The following is a 27,622-nucleotide window of genomic DNA, read 5'->3' as shown; positions in this document are numbered from 1 at the left end:
TTGGCAGACTAGTATGATAAACTATAGAGTCAAAGAGTCCCTTAGGGAACATTTAAAGAACAATGAATTCCAATACTGTATAAACTTTTGGGAAAAATATGTGAAAGAGTCTACCAACATTTTTTTTTATGACACAAACATTGTGCTGATACCTAAACCAGGAAGAGCCAAAACAGAGAAAGAAAATTATACACCAATTTCCCTAATGAATATTGATGCAAAAATTTTAAATATTAGCAAAGAGATTATAGCAATTTATCATGAGGATAATACACTATGACTAGGTGGGATTTATATTAGGAATGCAGGACTGGTTCAATATTAAGAAAACTACTAGTATAATTGACCATATCAATAACAAAACTAACAGAAAGCATATGATTATCTCAACAGGTGTAGAAAAAGCTTTTGACAAAATATAGCACCCATTACTTTTAAAAACCCTAGAGAGCATAGGAATAAATGTAATTTTCCTTAAAATGACAATTAGTATCTATCTAAAACCATCAGTAAGCATTATCTGTAATGGCATAAGCTAGAAGCTTTCCCAACAAGATTGGAGTGAAACAAAGATGTCCATTATCACCACTATTATTCTATATTGTACTAGAAATGCTAGCTATAGCAGTAAGAGAAGAAAAAGAAATTGAAGGAATAAAAGCAGGCAATGAGGAACCAAAGCTATCAGTTTTTGCAGATGATATGATGGTATACTTAGAAAATCCTAGGGAATCAACTGAAAAACTACTTGAAATAATTAACAACTCTGAAAATTGGAAGATATAAAACAAACCCACATAAATCATTGCATTTCTATGTAATACTAACAAAGTCCAGCAGCAAGAGATAGAAAGAAAAAATTCCATTTAAAATTACTGTAGACAATATAAAATATTTGGGAGTTTCCCTGCCAAGACAAACCCCCAAACTATACGAACACAGTTACAAAAACACTTTTCACACAAAGTCAGTTCTAAACAATTGGAAAAATATCAATTGCTTATGGGTAGGCCAAGCTAATATAAAATAACAATTCTACCTATATTAATTTACTTATTCAGTGCCATACCCAATCAAACTACCAAAAAATATTTTACAGAGCTAGAAAAAATAACAAGATTCATCTGGAAGAACAAAAGGTCAAGAATATCAAGGGAATTGATGAAAAAATGCAAAGGAAGGCGGCTTAGCCAAACCAGATCTAAAACTATATTATAAAGTAGCAATCATCGACACTTATTTGGTACTGGCTAAAAAATAGTGGAGGATCACTGGAATAGGTTAGGTACACAAGACACAGTAGTAAATGACCTACTGTTTGATAAATCCAAAGACATGAAGTCCAGGAACCTAAGTTTAATTAAATTTATTAATTAACTAATTAATTAAACTCTGCTGCTTATCCCAGTTTCTGGGACAAGAACTCACTATTTAACAAAAACTTCTGGGAAAACTAGAAAACGGTATGGCAGAAACTAGGCATAGAACTCTCCCATCCTATATACCAAAATAAGGTTGCCATAGGTACAATAGGTACATGATTTAGACATAAGAGGTGATACCATAAGCAAATCAGGAGAGCAACGAATAGTTTGCATGTCGGGTCTATGGAGAAGAGAAGAATTTATGACCAAACAAGAGATAGAGAACATTACGAAATGCAGAATGGATGACTTTGATCATATTAAATTAAACAGGTTTTGTGCAAACAAAACCAATGCAGCCAAGGTTAGATGGAAAGCAGAAAGCTGGGCAACAATGTTTCCTGACAAAGGCCTCACTTCTCAAATATGTAGAGAACCGAGTCAAATGTAGAAGAATACAAGTCATTCCCCAATTCATAAACGGCCAAAGGATATGAACAGGCAGTTTTCAGAGGAAGAAACTAAAGCTATCTATAGTCATATGAAAAAATGCTCTAAATCACTACTGAGTAGGCAAATGTAAATTAAAACAGCTCTGAGGTACCACCTCACACCTATTAAGATTGGCTAATATGGCAGAGAAGGACAACAATAAATGTTAGAGAAAATTTGGGAAAACTGGAACACTAATGCATTGTTGGTGGAGTTGTGAAATGATTCAACCATTCTGGAGAGCAATTTGGAGCTATGTCCAAAAGGCTATAAAACTGTGCATACTTTTTGATCCAGCAATATCACTACTAGGCCTGTATTCCAAAGAGATAAAAAAAAAAGGGAAAAGGACCTATATGTATAAAAATATTTATAGCAGCTCTGTTTGTGGTGGTAAAGAATTGGAAATTTTGAGAGGATGCCCATCAATTGAAGAATGGCTGAACAAGTTGTGGTATATAAATGTAATGGAATACTATGGTGCTATAAGAAATGATGAGCAGACGGACTTCAGAAAAACCTGGAAAGACTTGTATGGACTGATGCTGAGTGAAACGAGCAGAACCAGGAGATGTTGTACACAGTAACAGCCACGTTGTGCAATGGCTAACGTTGATAAACTTAGCTCTTCTCAGCAATGCAAGGATCTAAGAGAATTCTGAAGGACTCATCATGAAGCATACTAGCCACCTCCGAGAAAGAACATTAGAGTCTGAACGCAGATCGAAGCAGACTATTTGCACTTTAAATTTTTTCTTTCTTTCTTGTGGTTTTTCCCTTTTGTTCTGAGTATTCTTTCAGAACATGACTAATGGGGAAATATGATTAAAAGGATTGTACATATATAGCCTATATCAGATTACTTGCTATATTGCAGAGGAAGAAAAATTTGTAACTCAAAATTTTATAAAAATAAATGTTGAAAACTATCTTTACATGTAATTGGAAAAAATAAAATACTATTGAGGGGAAAAAAATGTCACTTTGGGACTGCATTTCACATTTGAGCCATTGTAGAGCTATTTTGATTTTTTGTTTTTTTGTGAGGCAATTGGGGTTAAGTGACTTGCCCAGGGTCACATGGCTAGTAAGTGTCAAGTGTCTGAGGCCGGATTTGAACTCAGCACCTCCTGACTCCAAGGCTGGAGCACTATCCACTAGGCCACCTAGCTGCCCCTAGAGCTCTTTTAAATTTTTAAAAATGACCCTACTAATTTTTATCACTGATTTTTTAATGTGGCCATTCTCTTCTTCGTAAAGCGTTCTTCTCTCTTCCCTTTTTAGTATACCATTTCTAGGTTTTTTTCTCTCCTTATCTTCTTTTTCTTTTAAAACATGATTTGTTTGGGTCCCTCCTTGCTTCTTTGTTTCCAGGGCAGATCTTCTCCTGGTCTCCTAGCCTTTGGTCAGTGTCCTTGGAAACAATGCAGGAATGCCCAGCTCCTTGATTTCCCCCAAAACTGTATCATGCACTGGATTTAATGAAAGCATCGCCTCCCTCAGACACTCAGGATCACTCACATGCCTCTGGATTTTGAGAATGTCTTTGGTACACACCACATTCCTGGCACTTTTTGGATCTCCATTCACTGATGCTACTCCCCCCATTTCTTCATCTTTTATTCCCAGATAATAAGGTTTTAATCAGCTACTCTATCAGGAGCACTTAGCCTACCAAAGCTCTCTCTTCTCTTTGATTCTCTGCTGGGTAGACGATTGAGCTGACAACACACCTTGGGTATCTCTCTGTTGACGAATGTTCCGCTGCTCATAGACAGAACCTAAGCCCGTCTAGTGACGCACTTTGGCTGCGAATCACAGAGCACCCAGATGGCGGCAGAGCCAAAGTTGCAGATGGCTCTGAGGACAACAGGAGGATGGCTGGTGGTTGGAAGCGGGGCGCAGTGATTTGCCAAGGATGCTCAGTGTTCATGAAGAGGCAAGAAAGGTTCTATCTAGCCTGGGTCGGACTGGGAAAGAAGGTGAAGGGAAAGAAGGGTAAGAGGGAAGGAGTCAGACGGACAGTCTGAGAGTTGTGTCTGGATCCATAAAGCTTGACAGAAGGTCTCCAGTATCATTCAATCAATCAGTAAGCATTTATTAAGCACTTACTGTGTGCCGGGCACAGTGGTAGCCAGTTGGGGGTATGAAGACAAAAATTCCACAGCCCCTGACCTTAAGGAGATTATGAGGGAGACAAGAAGTATGTAAACGGCGAACAAGACACGATAGGATAGGTGGAGGGAAAGGCTCTAGAAGGCAGGGGGCCAGGAATGGTCTCCTGAAGAAGGTAGCATATGAGCTGAGCCTTGAGGAAAGCCAGAGATTCTGAGAGGCAGAGGTAAGGAGAGCATTCCAGGCATTGGGAACAGCCAATGCAAAGGAGTGGAGATGGTAAAAATGGAGCGCCCTGTGGGAGAAGCAGCAAGCATCCTAGTACATCTGGATTGAGGGAGGGAGAGGATGGGCACTGGATGGAGAGAAATATATAGGAGAATGGGCTTCCCATTCCCAGGAAGGGGCCTGGCTGGGAAGACCTTTAAATGGCAGACCCAGTTTGTATTGGATTCCATGGGTAACAGGGAGACCCTGGAGTTTATTTAATAGAGGAGACACATGGCCAACCTTGGGATGAAGCAAGATCACTCTGGCAGCTGAGTGGAAGATGGGCCGGAGTGGGGGGAGACATGAGGCAGGCAGACCCAACAGGAGGCTACTGCAGTAACCCAGGCAGGAGGGGATCAGGGCTCGTGCCAGGGTGGTGGCAGGCTCAGAGGGGAGAAGGGGGCACACCAGAGAGCTGAGAAGAAGGTAAGATGAATGATTTCCTCATTTCTTAGAGGACGATCGTTTTCCATTACCTTCATGTACCACCATTTGCTCAGCCCTTCCCCGAGTGATGGGAATCCTCTGAATTCCCAGTTCTTTGTTATCACAAAAGCAGCTGCCATAAAATTTGTTTTCTTTTTTTTACACGGGGGTCCTTTCCCTTTTTCTTTGACCTCTTTAGGGCACAAGCCAGCAGTCATATCCCTGGGTCACAGCTTCCCCACACTAGGGGTGAGGCTCCCAACTGTTTTCCAGAATGGTTGGAGGAATCACCTGCACCACATGCTGGGATGCTTGCTTTCCCACGCCCCTCCAGCAATTGTCCTTTGTATTTACTTTGAATTGATTGATCAATTTACCGGTCTTTTCACCTAGGAGAAGGCAAGCTTGTGGAGGGCAGGGCTGCTTCTTGGGTTGTATTACCAGAGCCTGGCCCAAGGCAGGCACTGAATAAGCCCTTCGCTAAATCTCCGCTCTCCTCTCAGACTCACTGTTTCCCCCTCTACTTTCCTAACCTCTTCCTGCAGCTCTTCAGTCCCTCCTCCATTTTCCAGCACTTCTGTCACCCTGTTTCCTCCCAGGCCTTCCTTCCCAGCATACAAAGACGCCCCCTGGTATTCTCTTGCTCCCTCATTTCAGATACGAGGGCAGGGGCCTCTTGAGGGTCCCTGGGATGCTTTGACTCCCCCTTCGTCCCAAGCTCCTGAGGCCTCAAGGTCGAGACGTTAGCAGCCACCAGCCAGAGGGCACTGTGTAGCTGCATCCCCATTAAGGACTGACAAGGAGAAAAGAGAGTTGACTTGTACTGGAGGAAATCAGGTCAGATAAAAGGAAACTTTCTGGCAGTCACATTCTAAACTTCCCAATATGTATCATTCTCTTGCACTCCTCAGCCCAGATGCCTATGGTTCATGCTTCACTAGCAGCCTAACACTCATATAGGAGATTGGGGACTGGCCTTGGGGCCAGGAGGACCTGGGTTCCAATCCCACCTTAGACACTTATGGACTGTATGACCCTGGGCAAGTTATTTTACTTTTCTGGGTTTGGTTTTACTCATCTGTAAAACAAAGGGGGGGGGCAGAACTCCACGGCCCTTCCAGATACAAATTAATGATCCCAGGAGTCTGTGAGCCCATGTCTACCTAATGTGGAGAGCATGCATCTCCACAGAGCTTGAAGGTTTCTGAGCAAAGCCCCCAGCACCTGGGTGGGCCCCTTGTTGCAAACTTAGGGGAGAATTAGAGGGCCCCAGGCTGACTCCCTCCTTTTACTGCAGAGAAAAGAGTTGAGGGACACTCATGCCCTAGTCCAAGGTCATCCAGTGGCAAAGCATTTGAGAAGGTGTGAGCCCAGGCCCTGGGCGAAGTCAAGGCTCTAAGCATCACACAGGGTGGGGAGACTGCTTGGGCTGCAATCTGCTTCCTCAGAAGGAACTTCCAAATCTATGACATCTCACAGGTTTACAAAGTGCTTTCCTGTGAAGGGGGCAGAGCCAACATCTTCTGTGATGAGGGCTTGGAGGGGGCCTTTCCTTGGTAGAAGGATATCATCATCCCCATTTTACAGATGAGGAAACTGAGGCTATAAATGGCTCTGGGTCTTGGCCAGGGCTACATAGCTGGTAAGTGCTTGACACTAGGATTTGAACCCATGTTTCCTGACGAGTTCAGGTTGCCATTCACTAGGGCAGTCTTCTAAGAGGCAACAGGAGGGTAAATGAAAGGCTAGCTGCAGGGCTGGTGATGATAATCAAAATAACAATAATCATTGCTAACATTTACATAGCACTTTAACATATTAGATTTTCTTTTTGGTCATCATAGCACACGTGCAGATATGTACACACATGTGTACATAGACACACACACATAAATTCTGTGCTCTGCTCCACCAGGACAAGAAAAGGCAATATGCTTCCTTTTATTTTCCCAGATTTGGTGTTTTGGGGGATCATTCATCACTCCCCTACGTTGTGAACAAGGCAGGCCACAGGTCAAAAGCTCTAGGACATTGTCAAAGCAGAGTTCCCATGAGTCTCCATCCATTTCTTCCCCAGGAAGGTAATCAGGACTGAATTTAGGGAAAATGAAATAGAAAAAGCCAATATCTGTTCTCAAGCGATTTTTCTGCATTCAATACAACCTTCCTTGTATTTACTGGTTCTTATTTATTCATGCTTTCTCACATCCTCACCCTGTTATCTCAAGGACGTGCTGAACACCTTCATGGTAGAGGAGAGGCTTGGTGTGCCTCAGTGGAGTTTTGGAGAAAGAAGAGCGTGGTGATGAGTGGATAGGCTGGGAGGTCCCTGGAGGCCCCCTGACAATGCAACAGCCCTGACCAACAGCCTTGATCCTGCTGGGCGTGCAGAAGTGTTTGGGGTGGTGCAGTGGGAACCGGCTCACAAGCTGGACAGAAGGAGGTCGGAGAGGGGGCTTCTGGTCAGGCGTGGGCTAGCAGGGCCGGGGGAAGGGCTGCTGAGCTCCTCTCCAAGTCTGCAGTTCTGACATTCTGGGATTCTGCCTCTGCGTCAGGGAGATTGGGATCTGGAATCCTCAATCATCATCACAGGTGCCTCATCCATGCAGGGTCAGTGATCCACATCCAGGGGGTCCAGAGACCCCATATTCCTTTCTCATAGTTTGTGGGTATGTGTGGATTCCCTCTTCTTACTTCTTAGCCACAAAGACCTTGGAGAAGCAGAAGTTTTAGGGGGTGGCTGAAAACAGATGCATCCAAATAAGAGACCTTATCTCTTTCCTTTCCATTTCTATAGTGATCCTTATTATATTGTATTAGGCAGCTAGGTGATTCAGTGGATAGAGCCTAGGTCTGGTGTCAGGAAAAATCAAGTTCAAATCTGGCTGTGTGACCCTAGGCAAGTCCCTTAAACTCAGACTCAGTTTCCTCAACTATAATATCACCCACCTTCTGCCTTCAATGGTCAATAGATTTAGAGCTGGAATGACCTCGGAGCTTCCATTTTGCAGAGAAAGAAGCTTAGGCCCAGAGAGAGGTAAATGACTCTCACTCAGGGTCACACAGCCAGTAAGTATCAGAGGCAGGATTCAAACCCAGGTCTTCTGGGATTTAGGTCCAGCCTGGATGTTGCCTCTTGGCCAGCACTGGATTTCTAGCCTCGTGCTGGTGAAGGAGCCCTCCAAATGACTGATCATGAGGCCAGCTCTCCAGAGGCACTCCAAAGGCCCGCTTTTCTCACTGAGGTCAGCACAGAGAAGGCCCCTGCTATCCCTCTGTAGGTGACGTCCCTCTGAGGGCTCTCTCCAGCCAGGCACCTGAGCAGGGGGCCAGATGCAGTCTGTGGAAGGAAGCCTGGAGGAGACCACGCCTGGTCCGAGGCCACACAGGCCAGGAAGGACTCTTGTCTGGAGCCTGCAGGCCCTGGGTAATGAAAGCCAAGAGCAGGGAGGAGTGTTTGGGTGAGATCTCCTTCCTCCCCTCGATCTCTCCTGGGAAGGCTGGCCAGCCGGCCAGCCTGCCTCCCTCACAGTCCTGAAGAATGCAGCTCGGGGCCAAAAGCCAGCCTGAAAGTCAGATGCTGAGGATCCTGGCTGCTTGCTCCCCAGCTCACTAAGCCCGGAACTGAAAGGGCTGAGGCAGCAGCATCTCTGACAAGGAACCTGGTTTTTCCAGGGAGAACTGGAGAGCCAGTTTACAGCTAATTACAGTGATTTGGAACTGCTGTGTGAGTAAGCCCCAGGGCCAGGCTGTCAGGCTTGGGAAGGGAAGTGTTTCTTGAGCTCAGGCCATAGTCCATTAGCACGAAGGGCCATCAGCCCACCACAGCCTTCCTAGGCTTCACCCAAGAGTTATCCCGGCCACTCAGTCATGTTGTCATGGAATGACTGGGATCCTCGTTATTAATCAAACAAAGAACTTATAGGTTCCTTGGAGCTGTCATGACATTCAGCCCTGAGAATTAGGAGGTTTTCAGCCTGTGCTGATGAAAGTGAACAACACCCCCCATGCCTGTGTTGCTGAAATGAACACAGAGGCTCAGCTTCTTGCTGAGACAACTCGGGGCCCTAAGGATGGGGAGGTAAATGGAAAGCCCCATCAAAGGGTCACCCTGAGAGAGAAGCTGGCAGCCGTCTGCCTCTCAAGGCCAGCACGCAGCACCTCAGACAGACTCCGAGATCTCTCCACTCAATGGCAGAGTCAGCAGCCGCTGCGCTGTGTTGGAGACGAGGCTAGCAGGGCAGAGCTGCCTTGACTTACCTGAGTCCAGAGCAAGTGCTGAGGCTGACCATCGAATCAGGATGTCCTTGTACATGTCCATGGTAGTAACAGTGACCCTAAGGAGAGAGAGAGAGAGAGGGTGAGAGTAAGAGGGGTGGGGAGACAGAGGAGAAGATAGAGAGAGGAGAGAGGGGAGAGAGGGGAGAGAGAGAGAGAGAAAGAGAGAGAGAGAGATGACAGAGAGGAGAGAGAGAGAAAGAAAGAAGAGGAGAGGAGAGAGAGAGGGTGAGAGTAAGAGGGGTGGGGAGACAGACAGGAAAAGATAGAGAGAGGAGAGGGGGGAGAGAGAGAGAGAGAGAGAGAGAGAGAGAGAGAGAGAGAGAGAGAGAGAGAGAGAGAGAGAGAACCATTTAAGAAAGTTACTGAAGACATGACCCTGTCTACATCAAGCCCAGAACAGTACCAGGCCCTCAGTGTTCTCCAGCCACTCCAAAGGGACTAGCCCACAATCCACACAGGAAGAACCAAGCAGACTAAAGACTTGATTATGCAGAGGATGATGGGCATTTAGAATGGGTCCCCAGTGGAACTGGCCTATCAGAACCTAAGTCTTGGACAGAGGCTGCAGCCAGGCAGTGATGTGGGCCCAGTGCTGGACAGCAGATGTGGGGGCTGGATCACATTTGAAAAATCACAAAGTGCTCTCAATAATCCCGAAACGCAGGGAACAGCAGAAGGAGGGTTGTCATTGGAGTCAGAGGGCCTGGGTTCAAATCTTGATGTACCAGCTAGCTGACCTTGGGTAAGTCATTGAAATGTCCCGTCACAGCTTCCTTATTAGGAAATTGGGTTTGATCAGGGTTTCTTTATACAAGGCTGTTGTTCCAATTACAAGACTGTGAGCTGGCATTATATTTACACATCTATCTAGGTAGTTTGATGTGGTGTAGACAGATCTAGCAGGAAGACCTGGGTTCAAATCCTGCCCCTGAACCTGGCTGTGTGACCCAGACAAGTGCCTCAGCCTTTGAGGACTAGGGAAATTCTCTGTGACAAGAAGCTGCAGAGAAGGTTCCAGCTGGCCTGGGTCAGCAGCAGTTACCTCACCTGGGAGTTCTCACGCCAATGAGATCCCAGGCCCAGCGACTCCCTGTCGCTTCAGAGTCTGTGAAGCGCTTTACAGTCACACACGTTCTCATTTCAGACTGCCCACCATCCCATGAGGTTGGGGGCATCAGCCTTTTTATCCCCATTGAAAAAGAGGGGGATAAGGTCCCACAGCAGCTAAGAGCCAGAGGCAAGATTCGAACCCAGGGCTTCTCCCCATCCCTGAAGAATGTCCGAATCCCACAGAAACCACGTTCCTGTTTCTTTAAAACCCAGAACTCCGTCACGGTGTCTGACGCTGAACTGAAGAGGCCTGGGTCTCCCCCTCTCCCCTGCTGTGCCACCCCCCATTTCCTGAGCCTCTTCAGGGGTATTTAAACTAGACTGTCTCTGATCATCTTCACAAAAGCTCCTTGATGGCCCACAAAGTCAGGGACCAGCAAAGTGAGCCCAGGGATTTAGCTTCTGCACCCACCTAGAAATGACCTTAGTGATGTAAGGAGGCCCACAGGGCCACTGCAGGGCACTGTAATGATTAACAACAATGATGATAACAATAATGAAAGAAGTGTGACCCTGGGCAAGGTCACTTAAGCCCTTCTGGCCTTGGTTTTCTCCTCCATAAAATGGGAGTAATAATAGCACTGACCTCCCAAGGTTGCTGCGAGAAAGTATTTTGCAAACACTAATGCACTACATAAATGTTAGCTGTTATTATTGGCAATAATAACAATACCATCCACATAGTGCTTTAAGGTTTGCTAAGCACTTTACAGCTAATATCTATTTGATTTTGATTCTCACAGCAACTCTGGGAGGGAGGTGCTATTAGCAGCCCCAATTTACAGAGGAAGAATGAGAATGGTGGTTAAGCGATTGTCCAGAGTTAGTAGGGTTCTGAGGCAGGGTTTGAACTCAGGTCTTCCTGATTCCAGGTTCAGCACTCTATCTATTATACCGCTCAGTGGCCTGAAAGATTACAAACTAGGCTACAACTTCCGGCTTCTGACAAAAGAAGAGGCTGACAATAAATAAATTAATTAATGAGCATTTATTAAGTGCTTGCCAGAGACCAGGCCCTGGGCAGACAAAGACAAAGTGCAGCTGCTGCTGACTCGAGGAGCTTCCATTACATCGATGGTGCCATAGCTGAACAAACTGAAGGTAAAAGGCACCTTATTGACCTACAGGCAAAGATGCAGAAGAGGAATTCAGAGAGTTTGAGAAAGACTCAGATGAACTGAGGTGGAACCAGAAGAAATCCATGTGCTGACCATGGGAACGTGATGGAAGTGAGCTTTGAAAGACCCCAGGGGGCCGGCCAGGGCAGTGAGTGGGGCGTAACTTCAGAGGGGAGCCTCCTGCCTGGGAGGAGGAGGCGAGGAGTGGCAGGCATGGGATGAGGGAGGCAAACACTGCCGTATGTGGCCACGAGGTGTGTTGGGTGGTGTTCAGCTGCATTTGTCTGTCACAGGGGAGGGCTTGGTGGGGGGAGGGGGAGGTGGTGGGGGAAGAGATACTGAAAAAATGTTCGCAATCTGGGAAAAAGACCATCATGCAAACATTTATAAAAACAAAAGAGCCAATAAGATCCTAGGCTCGTAGATGCAGAATTGGAAGGTCCTTAGAAGCCTTCACTTAACAGGAGGGGAAACTGAGGCTCAGAGAGATTAGTGATTTTCTCAAGGTCACAGAGCTAGTGTCCAGCTAGTGTCCGAGTTGGGATTTGAACCCAAGCCTAGAGCTGATGGGGAAGTGAGGGAAGAAAGGATGATGTAATTGGAGTGAAGATACTTTGTTAAATTATCTGATGGAAGAATTAAAAAACCAAATCAAACAGGAGGGCCTTTCATGAGGAGGCAAAGCTCTCTGGGAGAGTTAGCTGGCCCATGGAACTCCTTCAATAATGGAGCCACAAAGAAAAACCGGAGCAGAGGTTGTGCCTCAGGAAACAGTGATCTTGTCTGGAATCAGGGGGAAGTGTCCTGTGGAATAAAGCCTTGATTCTGCATTCCTAACAATGGTTAGGGAATGACTTCCTTCACATCTCCCCTGTACAGCACATAGGAGACCATGGAGCCTTGGAAAAGGGGCTGCTCCTTCAGGAGGGGAGAGAAAAGCCATCACTCACGTTTCACTTGACGGGCATTTCACATGCTTTTAAAAATTATTAATACTTGGCTCATTCACATCTCCCTGCATTAATTAACCTTTTCGGCATCAGACGAGATGGGCTTTTTAATCCTGCAGCCTCAAAAAGCTGGCTTCTAAAGACTGCCTCTCTTTTGTCAGAGAGAGAGAGAGAAGGAGAGGGAGAGAATGAAAGAGAGCAGGGGCCCTGAGAAGGCAGGGGGGCGGGTGCAAGATGGGACTGTCAAGATAGGGAGGCCCAGAAAATTCAATTAGAGCGTATGAAAAGAATGCTTGCTCAGAATACATGTGACTTTTCCTTTCTTCTTTTTCTTTTTTCTCCTTCTTTTATTCCTTTTTTCCTCCCTCCCTCCCTTCCTCATCTTCCCTTAAACAACCCAAGCCCAGCTGTACACTAAAAATGATTGCAGCCACAAGTAAGTAAACATGACAGAGGGCCCGGGTTCACACCACAAAACAAGTATGTATACTCTGGCTCCCAAAGTATGTGTTCACACCGAGGCCCTGAGGCTTATCAGGCTTTCTCCACATCCAAAGGAAAAGCCAGTACTCAAATAGGAAATAGCCCACATATTCAATCTGTGGCCTGATCCAAGAGGGGAAATCCACATTTGGAGAAGGAGCCCCATCCAGGCACATGCCCGCCAAGGGTTTCTTTGGGGCTAGTACTTCTCTCTACATAATTCCCTAGGTTCATAGTAACCTTTGTTGGAGGTGAGACCATTGGATCAAAGCCATCCCTGATGGCCTTTGTGATGGACAGTCCTATGGGGCACCATTTCCCTCTTTTCCTGGAGCAGGCAGAGGGAAGTAGGGGAAGAACAAGGCCTTCAGACCATGAGGGGATCATCTCCTGGGACCACTGCTGTGCCAGCATGAGAAGTGGGACCCCAGGTGCCTCTCTGGCCTTCAGTGCTAGACCAGCGATTGAGGTGGGCTGGAGAATGGGCAGAGGTCAGTGGTGCACAGCCATCTGTAATACAGGTGAAAATGAAAGATGGGGTGGGGGTGGCACAGGTGGTGACCGGTGCTGCTTCTGGGGTCAATGCAGCATTGACCTTGCAGACTCACACACATGGTGGTGGGCCTCCACAGAACACAGTATGGGCACATTGGCCAGAAACAGGAAAACGCCATCATGTAGAGCTGCAGGAAACATGAAGAAAGGCCCAAAGGCCAAACTCTGTCGAAAATCCTAACATTCTTATCTGTGCTAGCATCTCTATGAAAACATATTGCCTTTACAAATTGGTTTCCTACTCAGTTTTCATCCAGTGGCTTTTAGCATCATTTCTGCATTTTTCAGGAAATGTGCCAAATTAATAATGGTATTACTAATCATAGCAAGGCAGTATGCCATAGTGTAGGGAAGAGAGACTGGATCTTGGTTGCAGGAGGGCAACCAGGTGGCACCGGGGATAGAGCGCTGGGCCTGGAGTCAGGAAGACCCACATTCAAATCTCACATCAGGCACTTATGTGCTATGTGACCCTGGGCAAGTCACTTAACCCTGTTTGCCTCAGTTTTCCTCATCTGTAAAATGAGCTGGAGAAGGACATGGCAAACCACTGTAGTATCTCTGCCAAAAAAACCTAAATGGGGTCATGAAGAGTTGGATGCAACAACTTGGATTCAGAATGCTTTAGTTTGAGCCCCATCTCTGACCCAACCTGACTGTGTGACCTTGGGCAAATCCCTTGATCTCCCAGGGCTTTGGGCAATCCTCAAAGGCTTGACATCCTCAAACGGTTGCTGGTGTGTCTTAGTGCTGAGAACTGTAGTTAATGAGAGATCAGGCCTAGTTATGTTAACTTGAGATTAGTTCAACACCAATAAACATTTACATCTGAGCTATGGTAGGTGTCACCTGTGTAGAGATGATAATAGAATATATAGCAGCTGATAAGATTACCCTTGAATGTAAAATGTGGAGAGAAAGGACAAGGGCCCAGGGCAGACATCCAAGGGCAGGAATGGGACATGGTCGCCTGAGAGCAGGATCATGGGGTTCGGAGCTGGAAGGGACCTAAGAAGCAGTCTAGCCCAACTGCCTCTTTTACTGGTCTTCTTCAAGGGTTGCCTCGCCGGGGCGGGCGACAGGCACTTTGGAAACGATGCAGATGAAAAAGCACGCTCAATGGGGCTGCTTTGCTGGATAATTCCAAGGCCCCTTTCAGGTCTACATTATCTGTCACATGCGACACTCCACCCGCCACCTTGTATGCCTTTGCTCTGGATGCCTCCATGCCTGGAACACTCTCTCCCTCCTTACCTCAGAATCCCCCTTTCCTCCAAGAGTCATCTCCAGTGTCCCTTTCTGTGGGAGGCCTTTCTCAGTCCCCCAGACTGCAAATGTCCTTTCTGTCCCAAGGGGGGATTACCTCTTACATGCTTTGGATGTATTTAGCATATGAGAATATATGTACACATCATTTCCCCCCCATTAGAATGTAAGCTTTTTGAGGGTAGAGATTTTCACTTTTGTCTTTGGCTCCCTACCACTTAGAACGGTGCCTGGCAAATAGTTGGTGCTTAATAAATGTTTGTCAGTTAGCTAATTGATCCTCTGACCTCACCAGCCATCAAGGCCAACCTATACATGGCAGAATCCTACTACATTGTACCTGATACATGGTCCTCCAGCCTCTACTTGAAAGTTTCTAAGCAGGGAGAGCTCACTGCCTCTCAAAGCAGCCTGTTCCTCTTTTGAATATTTTTTAGGAAGGGTTTTAAAATTTTTATTACATTAAGCCTAAATTTGCCTTCCATTACCAGCATCTAGCTGTGCCCTCTGGGGCCAAGCTGAACAAGGCCAGTCCCTTTTCTGCACACTCATACCCACCTATCGCTGCCCTCCCGGGTCTGTCCCTTAACCTTATCTTTTCCAGGCTAAACATCCTGGTTCCTTCTGCTGATGCTTATATGACACAGACATCCTTTGGACACTCTCCAGCTGATCAATATGCCTTCCAAACTTTGCTGCCCGCTCTGAACACAATACTCTGGGGCAGAGGGCATTTCCTGGAAGTTTTTCCCCAAGGTGGAGGATTCATATTCACATTGAGCATGTAGTCCACTTGAACCGTCTGATCTCTGTCAGACAAATGGGTGTCTAGCCATTCTTCATTCATCAAATAAGAGACTATTTGTAGAGCACTTAGCATAGTGCCTGGCACACAGAAGGTGTTATATAAATGCCCATTTCCTCTCCTCCCTCCATCCTCCTTCTCATCTGGTATCTGCCTGGTTGATTCCCTCAATCAGAGCACAGGACTGGGCATTTAGTCATGCTGCGCTTCATCCCACTAGATGTAAGCTTTTTGAGGGCAGAGCCTGTTTTATTTTGTCATGTCCTCAGCGTAGTGCCTGGTACATTGTTGGTGCATAATAATTGCTTGTTGGTTGATTCCTACCAATTCTCTCTCCTGTCAAGCCCATCTAGATCCATACTGTAACCAAGTGAGTCAGCTACCCCTCTCAGTTTTGTATTATCTGCAAACTTGAGACGTCTGTGTCTGGGTCCTCATCTAAGTCATTGGTAAAAGGGACCAGGCTGAGTCCAGAGCCTCTGGGGACCTCCTGTCCCACTGACTTTGAACTCTGCATGACTACCCTCTGAATATAGTCAATGAACCAGTTCTGAACTCATTTAACTGGATCAACATTAGTCTACAGCTCTATCTTTGCCCAAAGCATAGTATATTTTATTAAATGTTTTTCTAAAATCTAGAAAACTACATCTATAGCATTTCCTTGATCTGCTTATTTGGTAACTCCCTCTGCCCTCAAGGAGCTTATATTCAACTAGGGAAGATAATACACATGGGGAGAGGGGCCAACGATCCATCTTCTCAGGATGCCCTCTTGTGGTGAAAGATGGGCCATCAACTTTCCAGACCTCCCCTGTCCACCTGCAAGCCAATGCCAACAGTTTGGTTCATATTTATCATCAGGGAATAAAAACGTTATTGTCTGAAAATGGTTCCTTTTATTTTATGGCTGTCCTTTTTCTAATTTATGAAAATCCATTCCAGGCTGGTTTTAGAGGACACAGGGTCAGCCAGTCATTTCCGACTGTCCTCAGGACCGATTCAACACCACAGGCCCCCCGCCCCCCCCCGGCACATCTGTTGGCCTCATTGTAGAGGGCCACAGGAGGGAACAGAAGAAGCCCTTCTACGCCGTCTGCATCCAGAAAGCCAGCTGTTTATAGCTGGTGGTTTTTATTTACTAAGCCTGACCTTTTGTTTCTTATCTTTACAGAAACGTGGCTGCCAGCTCCCAATGACACTCCAAGGAGTGGGGCCATCTGGGGAGAGCGGCAAGGACTTTGAGCTGACAGCTTTCCCAACCTTTGGCCAAAACATTCTTGGCAGGGCTGGGGCTCTTATTTATCCAGTCCCTTGTCTTTTTTTTTTCATTTTAAATGATGTTTCTTTGACCCATCTTCCCTTTAAATGAAGACAAAAAGAGAAGAGAAAATTGGCCAAGGGAATGAAACCAGGAAGCAAAGACCAGAGGAGCAAGCAGACGAACAAGAGAAGGAAATGACAGCTGAAAACGATCTGGATGGAAGACGAGACGTCTGCTCCTCATGCAGGCTGCCTCATTCCTCAGCTGATGGGCATGTGTGGGTGTGGGTAGCAGCAGGGACCCTTCCAAGGGCCTGGGGGAGGCTGGGTCGTCTCTTACTGAGAACGTGATAGTGGGGATCCCTTTTGGGGTGTGGGATGGAGGGCCTAAAATGAAATGACTCTGAGAAGCACTCTTACACCATGGTCTTATTTTGGGGTGCTTCTCCCTCATACCTGTACCATCTCTCCCTCTCCCCAAAAATGAATGAAAAAGAGACTAAATTGTGCTCATCTGGGCTTGGTTGGTACAGTGGCCACCCTCTTTGGTTTCCTCCATTCCCTTACAGCCTCCACCATGCCCACCCTCATGCATCTTCTGCCTCCCTCTTCACCATCTTCATTACTACACATTAAATGTGTACAGCTCTTCCCTGGGCTAGAAAACCCGCCTTCTCTTTACTCCATTCCCCTGCCAGTGATCATCCATCCAAGTTTTGTCGTTTTTTTCACTGCTCACTATTCACTCAGGTCTCAATCTCCTGCAATCTGGGGGCAGAAATGAGAATGACCAAGAAAGGGGATGCTTGCCACACTGTTGACATCAACATGGCATTTCAGGGGGAGACCAAGTGCCATCTCAGGGGCATTCCATTCTCCCTTTCATATACTATTGTCCCTGTCCCTGGATTAATTTCCCCTTTTCAGACTGATGCTACTTCCTACTCACCCCTTTCACTTGGGAACCTTGTGAACACACCTGGATTTGCTCTTCATCCTGTTCATCCTCTCCAGGTTAGACCACAGGCCCTTTCTTGGAAAGGTTCTCTCCCTGTCACCTCTCCCTCACCCCAAATATTAGAATGGGTTGCTCCTGTCCTCTGTGCTATTGAGTTTACTGCCTTTAAGGTCCCAAAGAACTATCTATTTATCAAAACTCACTGTCCTTCTTTGAGTCCCTCATTCTCCTCTGCTTTCAATAACTTTTGGCACTGCTGACCACGCCCTCCTTCCAGATGCCCTCCCCACTGTTGGCTGAAACATGGCCTTGTCTAAGTTTCTAAGTTTTTGTCCAACCTCTCTGACTCATCATTCAAAGCCTCCTTTTCTGGGTCTTCATGGCCCTTGGCCTCTGAGTGAGGGTTTCACAAGGTTTGCTCCTCATCCCTCTTCTCCCCTCCTTGTCTGTCCTGCTCTTCTCTCATAAGACTCCATTGTTGGCTCCATTCTTTCATCTGCTTCCATAGCTTCAAGCCTTGTCTCTAAGCAGGTGATTCTTCCATATTCTCAACTCTCTGTTAGGTTTCTCTACCACTATTTCTCAGCAGTTTTTATCATCTACCAAAATGATCAGATAATCTCAAAATGAGAGAACATATGTGAAGCACTTTGCAAAACGTCAAGGACCCTAAGAATGCACTTCATGTAACACTATTATTGTTGCCTCTCCTCTAGACTACCACGATACCTCCTAGTGGGTCTCCTTGTGTCTGGTCTCATCCCTTTCTTTCCAAGCCATCCTTTAGGTAGGCGCCAACATCATTTTCCTAAGACACAAGCCTAATGACATCACACCCATGCCCAGATCCACTCAGTGGCTCCCTATGGCCAAGAGCACAAGAGAAAGCCTCCTAAGCCTGGCATTTAAGGCCCTGCCAGGGTATCTTTCTAATCCTTTCACATCACTCCTCACACATGCTTTTCCTCCTGGCCATTCCCAGATCTTTTTGTTTTTCTGCCCTTTTCTGCATACACCCTCCATTAAGCCTGCCACAGAACCCCCCATATTTCTTCCTTAAGGTACCAGCTCCTCTGCCCCCTAATCTCCTGCTGGGTATAAGTTCATCCTCTTCCCCTGATCTCTCAAAATCATGAGTTTTGGTGTGAAGAGGCCTTGGAGACATTTCAATTCGTTGTGCTCCTGAACAACAATCCTCCACACGTATGGAATGTGCCTGACAAGTGGCTGGCCAGCCCTTGCTTGAAGACATCCAGCAAGGAAAGCCCACTACTTCTCAAGGCAGTCCATTCCACTGGGCAGTTTGGTCTTCATTGACCCTAACTCTAACTCTTTGAAATTTGTACCCACTGGACTATAGGATCATAGATTTAAAGCTAAATGGAAGCTCAGAGGTCACCTAGCCTACCTCCTTCATTTTAAGAAGAAGAAACTGCAAGCCAGAGATGGCCAGTGACTTAGCCACAAAGCTGAGAGTTCCCACTTGTGCCCTGTGGACCAAGCAGAACAAAAGTATCCACTTTTCCATGAGGCGGTCCTTAAATACTCAAAAGCAAAGATCATGCCCCCTCCCCAGTCTTCTCTGCTGCAGTTCCCAACATTCCCCAATCATATCACATGATCCTGAGGCCTGTCCCTCAGCACCTTTATCACCTCTGGACACTCCTGAGCCCATCAATGTCCCCCTTAAAGATGGCTCCCAGAACTAAGCATGATGCTTCGGCTGTGGTCCTACCAGGGCATGGTTCAATGATACCATCACCTCCCCAGTCCTGGGCTCCCTGCCTTTCTTATGCAGCCTTAAAGGCCACATTGACCTCTTTGGTTTCCTTACCTCACCACTGACTTAGAATGGGCTTTCACTCTCCAATTCTTCTTCAGATAGACTGCTATTCAGCAATGCCTCCCCAGTCTTGGACTTGTGAAATTGAACTTATTCCCATTAAATTTCATCTTATTAGATTCAGTTCAATGCTTTGGCCCCTTTCAAGATCTTTTTGGCTCCTGACCATGTCATCCGGTAGGCTAGCCATATGTCATCTGCAAATTTGATGAATGAGCCATAACTACCTTTGTCTAAGGCAGGGATTAAAATGTGAAATAGCCCAAGGCCAAGCACAGTTCCCCGGGGAACCCAACTAGAAACCTCCTTCCAAGTCAGCATTGAGCCATTCCTGTTGGCAACTCTCCATTCTTAGCGTGTAGCCATTCAAACAGTTCCAAGTGCGCCCGACTGGCCACATTTCCCCATCTTGTCTCATCCTCCTCCTGGGTTTTGCGATGGGCTTGGAAAGAGAGGTTGGATGCAGATAGCACAAAAGTGGGGAAATTCTCAGGAGGCAGAATGGAGCCGTGACAAAGGACAGGGAGGGTAACGAGTGGCTAGCATTCAACAGATGGTGAGCAGATGAGCTTGGCCGGAGTGAAGGGGCTGCTTCTGAGAATACCTTGTTAATGGCCTACCCACTCCAGTCCCTGAACCAAGGATCCTGGGACGATGTCCAGCACAGTGGGTACATTTCTCATTTACTTTGGCAAATAAGGAAATACACAATTGCTGATCTAATCATACCTTGGACGTGCATCGCCCCTTTGTGATAAGAGCTCACAGTGGTTTCTCAACTCTTCTTTTCTTTGCTCAATTTTATAGATGAAACTTCAGAGGAGTGACTGACAAATATGGGGATATCAGTAGCTACTTCTCTGGGAATAAGGCCCTTTTTTAATGAAAAAAAAAAAACCCAAAACCTTACAACTTAAGGTCTGGGGCTGAGCTGTGGCTCAGAGCATGGAGGGACTGAGGAGCTGAGTTTGTTGTGATGAGAAGGTGGGAGGCTTATTTCTCTGGGAATGGAATGCCTAGGTGTGCTGGGCAGCTGGGAAACCCAAGCTGTCAATGAAGCCTTCAGGTGTGTCAGACAGCCTAGGGAAGGTCGCCAGACCCAAAGGAGTCCTTCCCTCAGTATCCAGTCTCTGTCCTGTTGTTCCATCAAGAAGACCCGGGGTCTATATAGTCTTGCTTCTGCTAGAGACATTTTTCTTCCAATGTCTAGATTAGTGATTCTTAATGTAGGGTCTGTGAACATAATTTTCTTCCTTTAATATTTTGATAACTGTATTTCAATGTAATTAGTTTTTCTTTGTAATACTTTTAGTTTATGCATTTAAAAGCATTTTTCCTAGAAGGGGTCCATGAGCTTTGCCAAGTTGCCAAAAGGGTCCAGGACACAAAAAAGGCAGAGGATCTGGAATGTATTTCCAAGAACAGCTAGCAGTTATATAGAGCTTTAAGGTTTGCAAAGTACTTAATATATCTTATCAAATCTGATCCTCATAAAATACTTATGAGGCATTATCATCCCCATTTTATACATGAGGAAACTGAGGCAGATAGAGATGAAGTGTCTTGGCCAGGGTTAAACAATAAGTAAATGTCTGAGGCAGGATTCCAACTCAGAGCTTCTGGTACCAAGTCCAATCTTCCTCACCAGGCCTCCTAGAAGCTTCAACTATAACTTAGCCAAAGGGAAGGTCTTGAAAAGGCTGCTGGGGTGGCCCTAGCATGCCTAGGTGGGGTTTTATAATAAGTATGCCCAAGAAGGCAGCCTCCAAACCTTTGAATCTGGCTCTATGACTGGTAAACATCTCCCAGCACAGCTTTTCCTGGCCTTTCCTAGCAGCACGCACCTTTATTAGGTCATCTTTCTGCTGGGCCAGTCTCCTATCCTCGTCTGTGCCCAGCAAAAAGCATGTCAATGTGCTTAGTTTGAGATGAGGGCAAATGTCAATCATGCCGCTTCCCTCTAAAAAACCAATCGATTCAGACATAGGCGACTCACCGTGTAAGTTTGTGCCAGGGAGACCTCGGTGCCATCTTCCCAGTAATGGGTTGTTGTGAAGTTGCCAGCCAACAGGCCTCTGTTGGAAAACAAAAAGGAAAGGTCGATTAGATCATTACCTGTTGATGAGCATGAGATCCAGTATTAAGAGCCAGAAAGGACAGAGGAGACCGTCTGGTCCAACCCCTCATTTTCAGCCAAGGAAATGGACACACCAGGAAAGGAAGCGACATGGCCGAGATCACCCAGCCGGTAGGTGGAAGGGTTGGGAAGCGCACCCCTGCTCTCTGACCCCCAATCCAGCATTCTTCCCACTGAACCATCCTGCCTCTTTTTCATTTATCCAGTAGAGAATTTTAAAGCTGAGCAGATCCCATTAAGTTTTAGCTTCTCATTTGCCAAAAGATGGCCCTGAGGAGCAGAAAAGGGACATGATGTGTTCAGGTTTACATCCAAATCCAGACTGGAGCCCAGATGCTTGAGCTCTCGGTCCTGAGCTGTGGCCCACCATGACACCAAAGCATGATGCAATAAACAATAACAACAACAAAGATGGCGACAATAATAATAGCTAGCATTTTGTGGTTTGGAAAAGAAAAAACAAAACGTTGACAAATATCATCTCATTTTGTCTTCACAACAGTCCTGGAAAGTAGATGCTGTTATTATCTCCATCTGGGAAGTGAGGAAATGCAGTGCTCTGTGTTGGCTCCCAGTGGATGAGCCCTGCCCTGAAAAGTCATGGTCCTGAGCATGGGACCTCCCCATGTTGACCTGCTGCTGATAAAAAAAAAAAAGAAACAAAACACTCCAAACATGTTTTTAATAGGAAAAGGTCAAGATGGGTTGATGAAACACACAGGATGGACTGATGCAAGGTGAGAAAAACTAAACTTGGTTCATCTCTTCAAATCCCAAGGAAAAGGGTTTATTCAGCCATGAATGGGCCTAATCATGGAATGCCATCATTAGAGCCAAAAGGAACCATCAGGGTCCTCTGATTCATGTGATGCCCTCATTTGACAGATGAGGAAACTGAGGAGGCCCAAGGAAGTTAAATGACTTTTCCAAGGTTACTTTGCTAGTGACCAAAACAAATAAGGTGATGGTCAGAAATAAACATAGCTTTGACATTCAGCCACAGGCCTTGGCAGACAGGATGCAGAGCTGGAAGGGACCTTCGAGGTCATCTGATCCAATCTCTTTCTCCTAAGGAGGAACTTGCCTAAGCTTGAACGAGGAGGAAGGAGCAGCACCCCAGATTCAGATTCAGTGGCTCAAATTCCCTCTGAAGCCTCAGCTCTGCTTTCCAAGCCTGGTTTGGAAACTCTGCCTGGCCTCGGAGATGGGGATACAGTGGTCTTGAGTAGGACCTCTCCCCTCCCCTGCCATGCCCCTTGAAAGCATGGCTAGTTTTCACTCGTTTTGCCCCTAGAACTTAATACTTATTCAGTTTTTGAAGAACAATTTAAAAAGAACAAACATGTCTTAAGCATCCACCAGGTGCCAGCTACAGTGCTGGGGAGCCCTGCCCTAAGGGAGCTTCCATTCTAAAATCACATGAAAAAAGTCGAGACTGGAATGAGATGGAAGAGCTTGGGGAATCCAACTGAAGAGCTTGTGTTAGATCCCACAGGGAAGAGGGGGCCCTGGCACTCCCACTGACGACTTAGCTTCAGTCACTCACATTGGGCATCTATTTAAGGAGAAGTACAGTGTGATGTTTCTGTACTTGTTTTACAAGTGAGGGAAAGGAGGCATGGGAAAGGAGGCATGGGAAGACGAGATGACTTTGAATCAGCCACAGAACTCGAACCCGAGCTTTCTGCTGTCAGATCCCAGGAGCTTGCCTCTTGGCAGACAGTTAAAGTAAGGAGGCTTTTATAGATCCCTTAGAGAGAGGTATCACTCCTGGATGATTTCAACTGAAAGCTAATTCACTGAGAATTTGAGACATCTGGCTTCATTTCTTACACCTGGGTTCAGAAAGTAAGCTTCTCAAGTATAATGCTTAGGGTACTTAGCTAGGCAGCAGTCAGTCTGTAAAGGATCTGGGAGCTTTAGTGGACTCCAAGCTCAATATGAGTCACATGAGTCTGCAAGGTGATATGGTTGCCAAGAAAATGCATGCCATCTTAGGTTGCCTTAAGTGAGACATAAAGGGTAGGTGCCTACTTGTTGGGTCTCTGGGAAAGAGAAATCTTCAGAATCATAGATTTAGAGCTGGAAGGAATGTGTAGAGGTCATTTAGTCCAAACACATCATTTTTGATTTGAGGAAAACGAGGCACATAGTAAACTGATATAATGGACAGATCCCTTTGAAATCAGAGAAGTGCAGTATGTGTGAGGAAACTGAGAGATGATATAGTCAGGCAACCCCAGACCTAGAAGTGGAACATGAGAGGCCATTGAGTCCAGTGTCCACCAATGAGGAAACCGAGGTCAAGAGGGATGATGCTTTGTCCCAGGTCACTGGGTAGCAATGGGTAGAGCCAAGATTTGAGCTCAGTTCCCCGACTCCTAAGTCAATGGTCTTTCCACTGGACCCTGGTGCCTGTGGGATCTGTCTGAAATTCTGTGATTTGGGGAAAGTATCAGGAAAATGCAGGGTAGGAGACAAGATTATACCATCAGTGATAGTTTGTTGACAGACTAATTTCAGGGTTTGAAAGACAGGAAAATTAATAGCAAAGGAACTGAAATGAGACTTCAGCCCTTTAAGGATTTGGTATGATGAGCTGTTCTTGCATTCCCAGAAACTTGACTGCGGGAAATCAAGCATCGGCTCAAGGCCACGTAGAGGGCATGTGGGAATAGGGTGGAGGGAAGTGCCTGAATTCATCCTGAATCCACCTCTGGGCTTCCAGCCACTCAGCCCATTTTGATCTCTCCATTGTAAAAGCCTGAAGGCACTGAAATGTGACAATGCACCAAAATGAAGAAGAATTAGCATCTTCGATCAGTTGGCTCCAGGACTCAGAGTGTTGTCAGGGCTCCGAGAGTGTCTTTTGAATGGAATGAGAAACAACAACAGAAGCCAGTTTTTCCCTGATACTCTAGAGATTTCTTCTGAAAACAAGGGCTGGATGGAAAAGAGAGGGCCAGATTCAAGTACTTTTAAGAGCAGCCTCCAACACACAGCATTAGAACCGACATATTGATCTTACTGGAATCCCCAGCTGGAGAGTTTGTCCTCACAAGGTCAGGAGGAATGTCTGCTTATGTTTGTCCTCAGTACAGACACAGAACCTCTGTGCCTGAGTTTCTGCCCTCTTGGATGGGTCAATTTGTCCCCAGATAGAAGCAATGTAAAACAACGAATGGGGGGGGAGGGTAGAAGAATGGTGTCCCAGGCAGGTCAGGGACAGGAAGGAGGTCCTGACAGTGCCGCTAACTAGTGGAACCTCCACTCTCAGCTCCTCCATTCCCTTGTCTGTAAGATGAAGGGGTAGATAGCAACCTCACAGTAGTAGATAGAGCTCTGGATCCAGATCAAAGACCAGGGTTCAGAACCTGCCTCACATACTCGCTGTGTGAGTTGCTGAGGCTCTTTCAGCCTTGGTTTCCCCATCTGTAAAATAAGGGGCTCCTAAAGTTCCTTCTAGTTCTTAGTCTAATGTTTTTAGTCTAATTAATCTAATCTAATGAGACCTGGAGATCATCATGATTCTCTATTTCTAAAGGAAGGGCTCTCTCCGTTTGGCTTCCAATGCCCAATGCTCTCCAATGCCTGGCATGTGGCTTTGCAATATGTTTTTTCTTCTCTTAAATTTTTCTTTTCATTGCATCCCGTACCGACCAGCTCCATGACTCAACTGAAGAGCCTATAGATACTGCTGCTCCCTCATTTCCAGAGGAGGGTTACTATCTGATCTTCACGCAGAATAGTCTCATGGAGAGTGGGCTGGATTTGAAGCCAGAGGACATGGATCCTTAGCAAAGTGACCTTGAGCAAGTCACGTCACACCTGAGTCACAGGCTGTAGAATCACGGGATTAGACTGTTGAATCACTGGAATCATGGGACACGTAGAGTCAAGTTCTCTTAGATATGATCTAGTTCACTTGATAGATGAGGAAGCTGATGTCTAGAGAAGTGAAACATTTGTCCAAGGCCCATTAGTAGTAGAATGAGGATTGAAACTAGGCCTTCTGACTCCAAACTTAGCATCATTTCTACTAAGAGCACACTGGCTTCGACCAGCTTTTTCTCTTATGTGATGAGATTGTTGAATGTCTAAGGGACCTTCCCAGCCTAATTCTATGAACTTTCATCATTTTCAGCATTTTCTCATTCATCATTTCAGATGGTGCCGATGAACCTGAGACCCAGGTCTCCTGACCGCATTCAATTCCTTCTACCCCCTACGTCCTATCCAACCTCCAAGGGTGTTAATCGTGAGGATTGCCCAGTCATGAACCTCAGACACACTGACAGACTTGAAAAATCTCTGTCCGGTGAGGTGGAGCCTGGCACTGCCCTGAGCAGCCCTTTCCACTTGGATCAAGCCTCGGATCATTCAGAAGTGCTTCTTGAATCCGCTTTCCTCCTTAAACCCATTGTTTCTGGTTCTGTTCTCCAGGATTTGTAGCTTACTCATCCTACTAGTCTGTTCTTCTTTCTGGCTCTTCTTCTGTTGGCTTTCTTCTAAACATTTAAAAATGCTTCAATGAACCCCTTTACTCTCATTTCAAGTTCTTATAAATCTACAGCTAGTCATCTCTCCCTCCTACCTTCCCTTACCCACCCAAAATCAAACGGAAACCAAACGATTTGTAAAAATCTATACAGAATAGTGCCAAGATTACAAAGCCACCCACAAATTAATTTTTAAGGTAGCTCAAACACAAAAAGAATGGAAGAGGTCATAGAACATGTCCTACCAAAGGGGACACTTTTCATGACCCTGTACAAATTCCACAAACACCTGCCTTTTTAATCCCAATATCTTCCTAGTGATGCTACTACGTAGCTAGGAAGCATGCACCAACATCATCTCAGAAGAATCCAATTCCTGGTGGTCCCAATGGAGACAAAAAGGAGATTTTGTCAGCTATGGCAAAAAGATGCTGACAAGAGATATTGTGAAGTGGAAGTAGGCCTAGAAAAAAGAGGGATATCAACTTAATGAATCATGTGTGCATGTCTGGTATTCTTCCCATGACCTCCACTTGCTCTCAAGAAATGGCTAAGGGTAGCCCCAAGCTTGTCTGTTAGGTGGCTCTTGTCTTTCTTCAGCAACATCCGATAATGTAGCTGCATTCCTTTAAACTTAATGAAATCCATGCAATTGATTTATATTTATTCCCAATCTCATAGAAGAAGTGATTACAGTCAGAATGTTGAGAGATAACCCAATTGGATGGGAACTGCTTAATCTAATTAAATCAATTTTCCTCCTGTGTGGACACAGAGCAGAAAGACACCAATTCATCACAGTGCACAGGGGGAGGGGGAGGCCTCCAGTGTAATTCACCACTAAGCCAGGAATTCCAAATGCTGTTAGGTCACCAGACTTAACACTGACAAGTCATTATGAATTTTGGAATGGCCTAAATGTGTGAAACAGGGGAAAACAAATGGGGATTGGATGGCATCAATTACTCGGACTATATTTTTAAAAATCCATTAAGGGAATGTCACCCTCTTCAGTGTGATTCTTTGAGGACTCTAATGACATTTAGGGGGTGAAGTGGATTCATCTGGCACAAGAGTCTGGAAATGGTCTCCAGGAGGCACTGTGGGCCCTGTTAAGCCATCTGGGTCTGTTTGGACTTCAGTTATAATGTTTCATAGTAGTAGGTGGAGCTGGCACCCAAACAAAATATGGACCCCATTTTCTGCTGGTCTGATTTCCTTACAATGTCTCATTCTTCAAATGACCATATCTTCTACTACAGAGATATGCATATTTTTAGAACATTCTGAAGGGTAATAGTTTTGCTTTTTGGAGGATTTTGGAGATATTTCTAGGAGCAATTATCTGGCATAAGGGCCAGATGAAATAGGTAGGGCACAAAAAAATCAAGGCTCACAAGTGGAGTTGCAATTTTAAAAATTCAGAATCACCACAGTCCCAGTGTTTTCATTCAATAGACCTGATTGTGCATGATGACTTATTTATCGAGAAGAGCTAAAGAATAAATGGAGAAGGGATCTACTGGGGAGCTAACTGGTCACAGATGGGAGCCCAAGGGTCATTAGAGAACATGTTTCCAGCTTTAGCAAAATCCAGATACTGACCTGATCTAGAACATTCACCAATGTTCTTTTCTGCCTAGCAGGGAATGAATGCATTGGTAGAGAAACAATGACCACAGTTCAT

General features: G+C 45.7%; 1 protein-coding gene across 1 annotated transcript in view; it reads right to left on the bottom strand.

The window, feature by feature from the left end:
* ADAM12 (ADAM metallopeptidase domain 12) overlaps positions 1-27,622 on the bottom strand; it is a 379,134-nt gene that overhangs the window by 148,621 nt on the left and 202,891 nt on the right. Inside the window, 2 exon segments of the mRNA XM_020973659.2 lie at positions 8,928-9,004; positions 21,296-21,374. Of these exon segments, the coding sequence (XP_020829318.1) occupies positions 8,928-9,004; positions 21,296-21,374 (156 nt within the window).

The sequence above is a fragment of the Phascolarctos cinereus genome, unplaced genomic scaffold (assembly GCF_003287225.1).
Source record: "Phascolarctos cinereus isolate Bilbo 61053 unplaced genomic scaffold, phaCin_HiC Scaffold_3;HRSCAF=262, whole genome shotgun sequence".
Taxonomy (NCBI): Eukaryota; Metazoa; Chordata; class Mammalia; order Diprotodontia; family Phascolarctidae; genus Phascolarctos; species Phascolarctos cinereus.
Note: the sequence above shows the minus strand (reverse complement) of the source record. Positions and strands in the feature narration are given on the sequence as shown.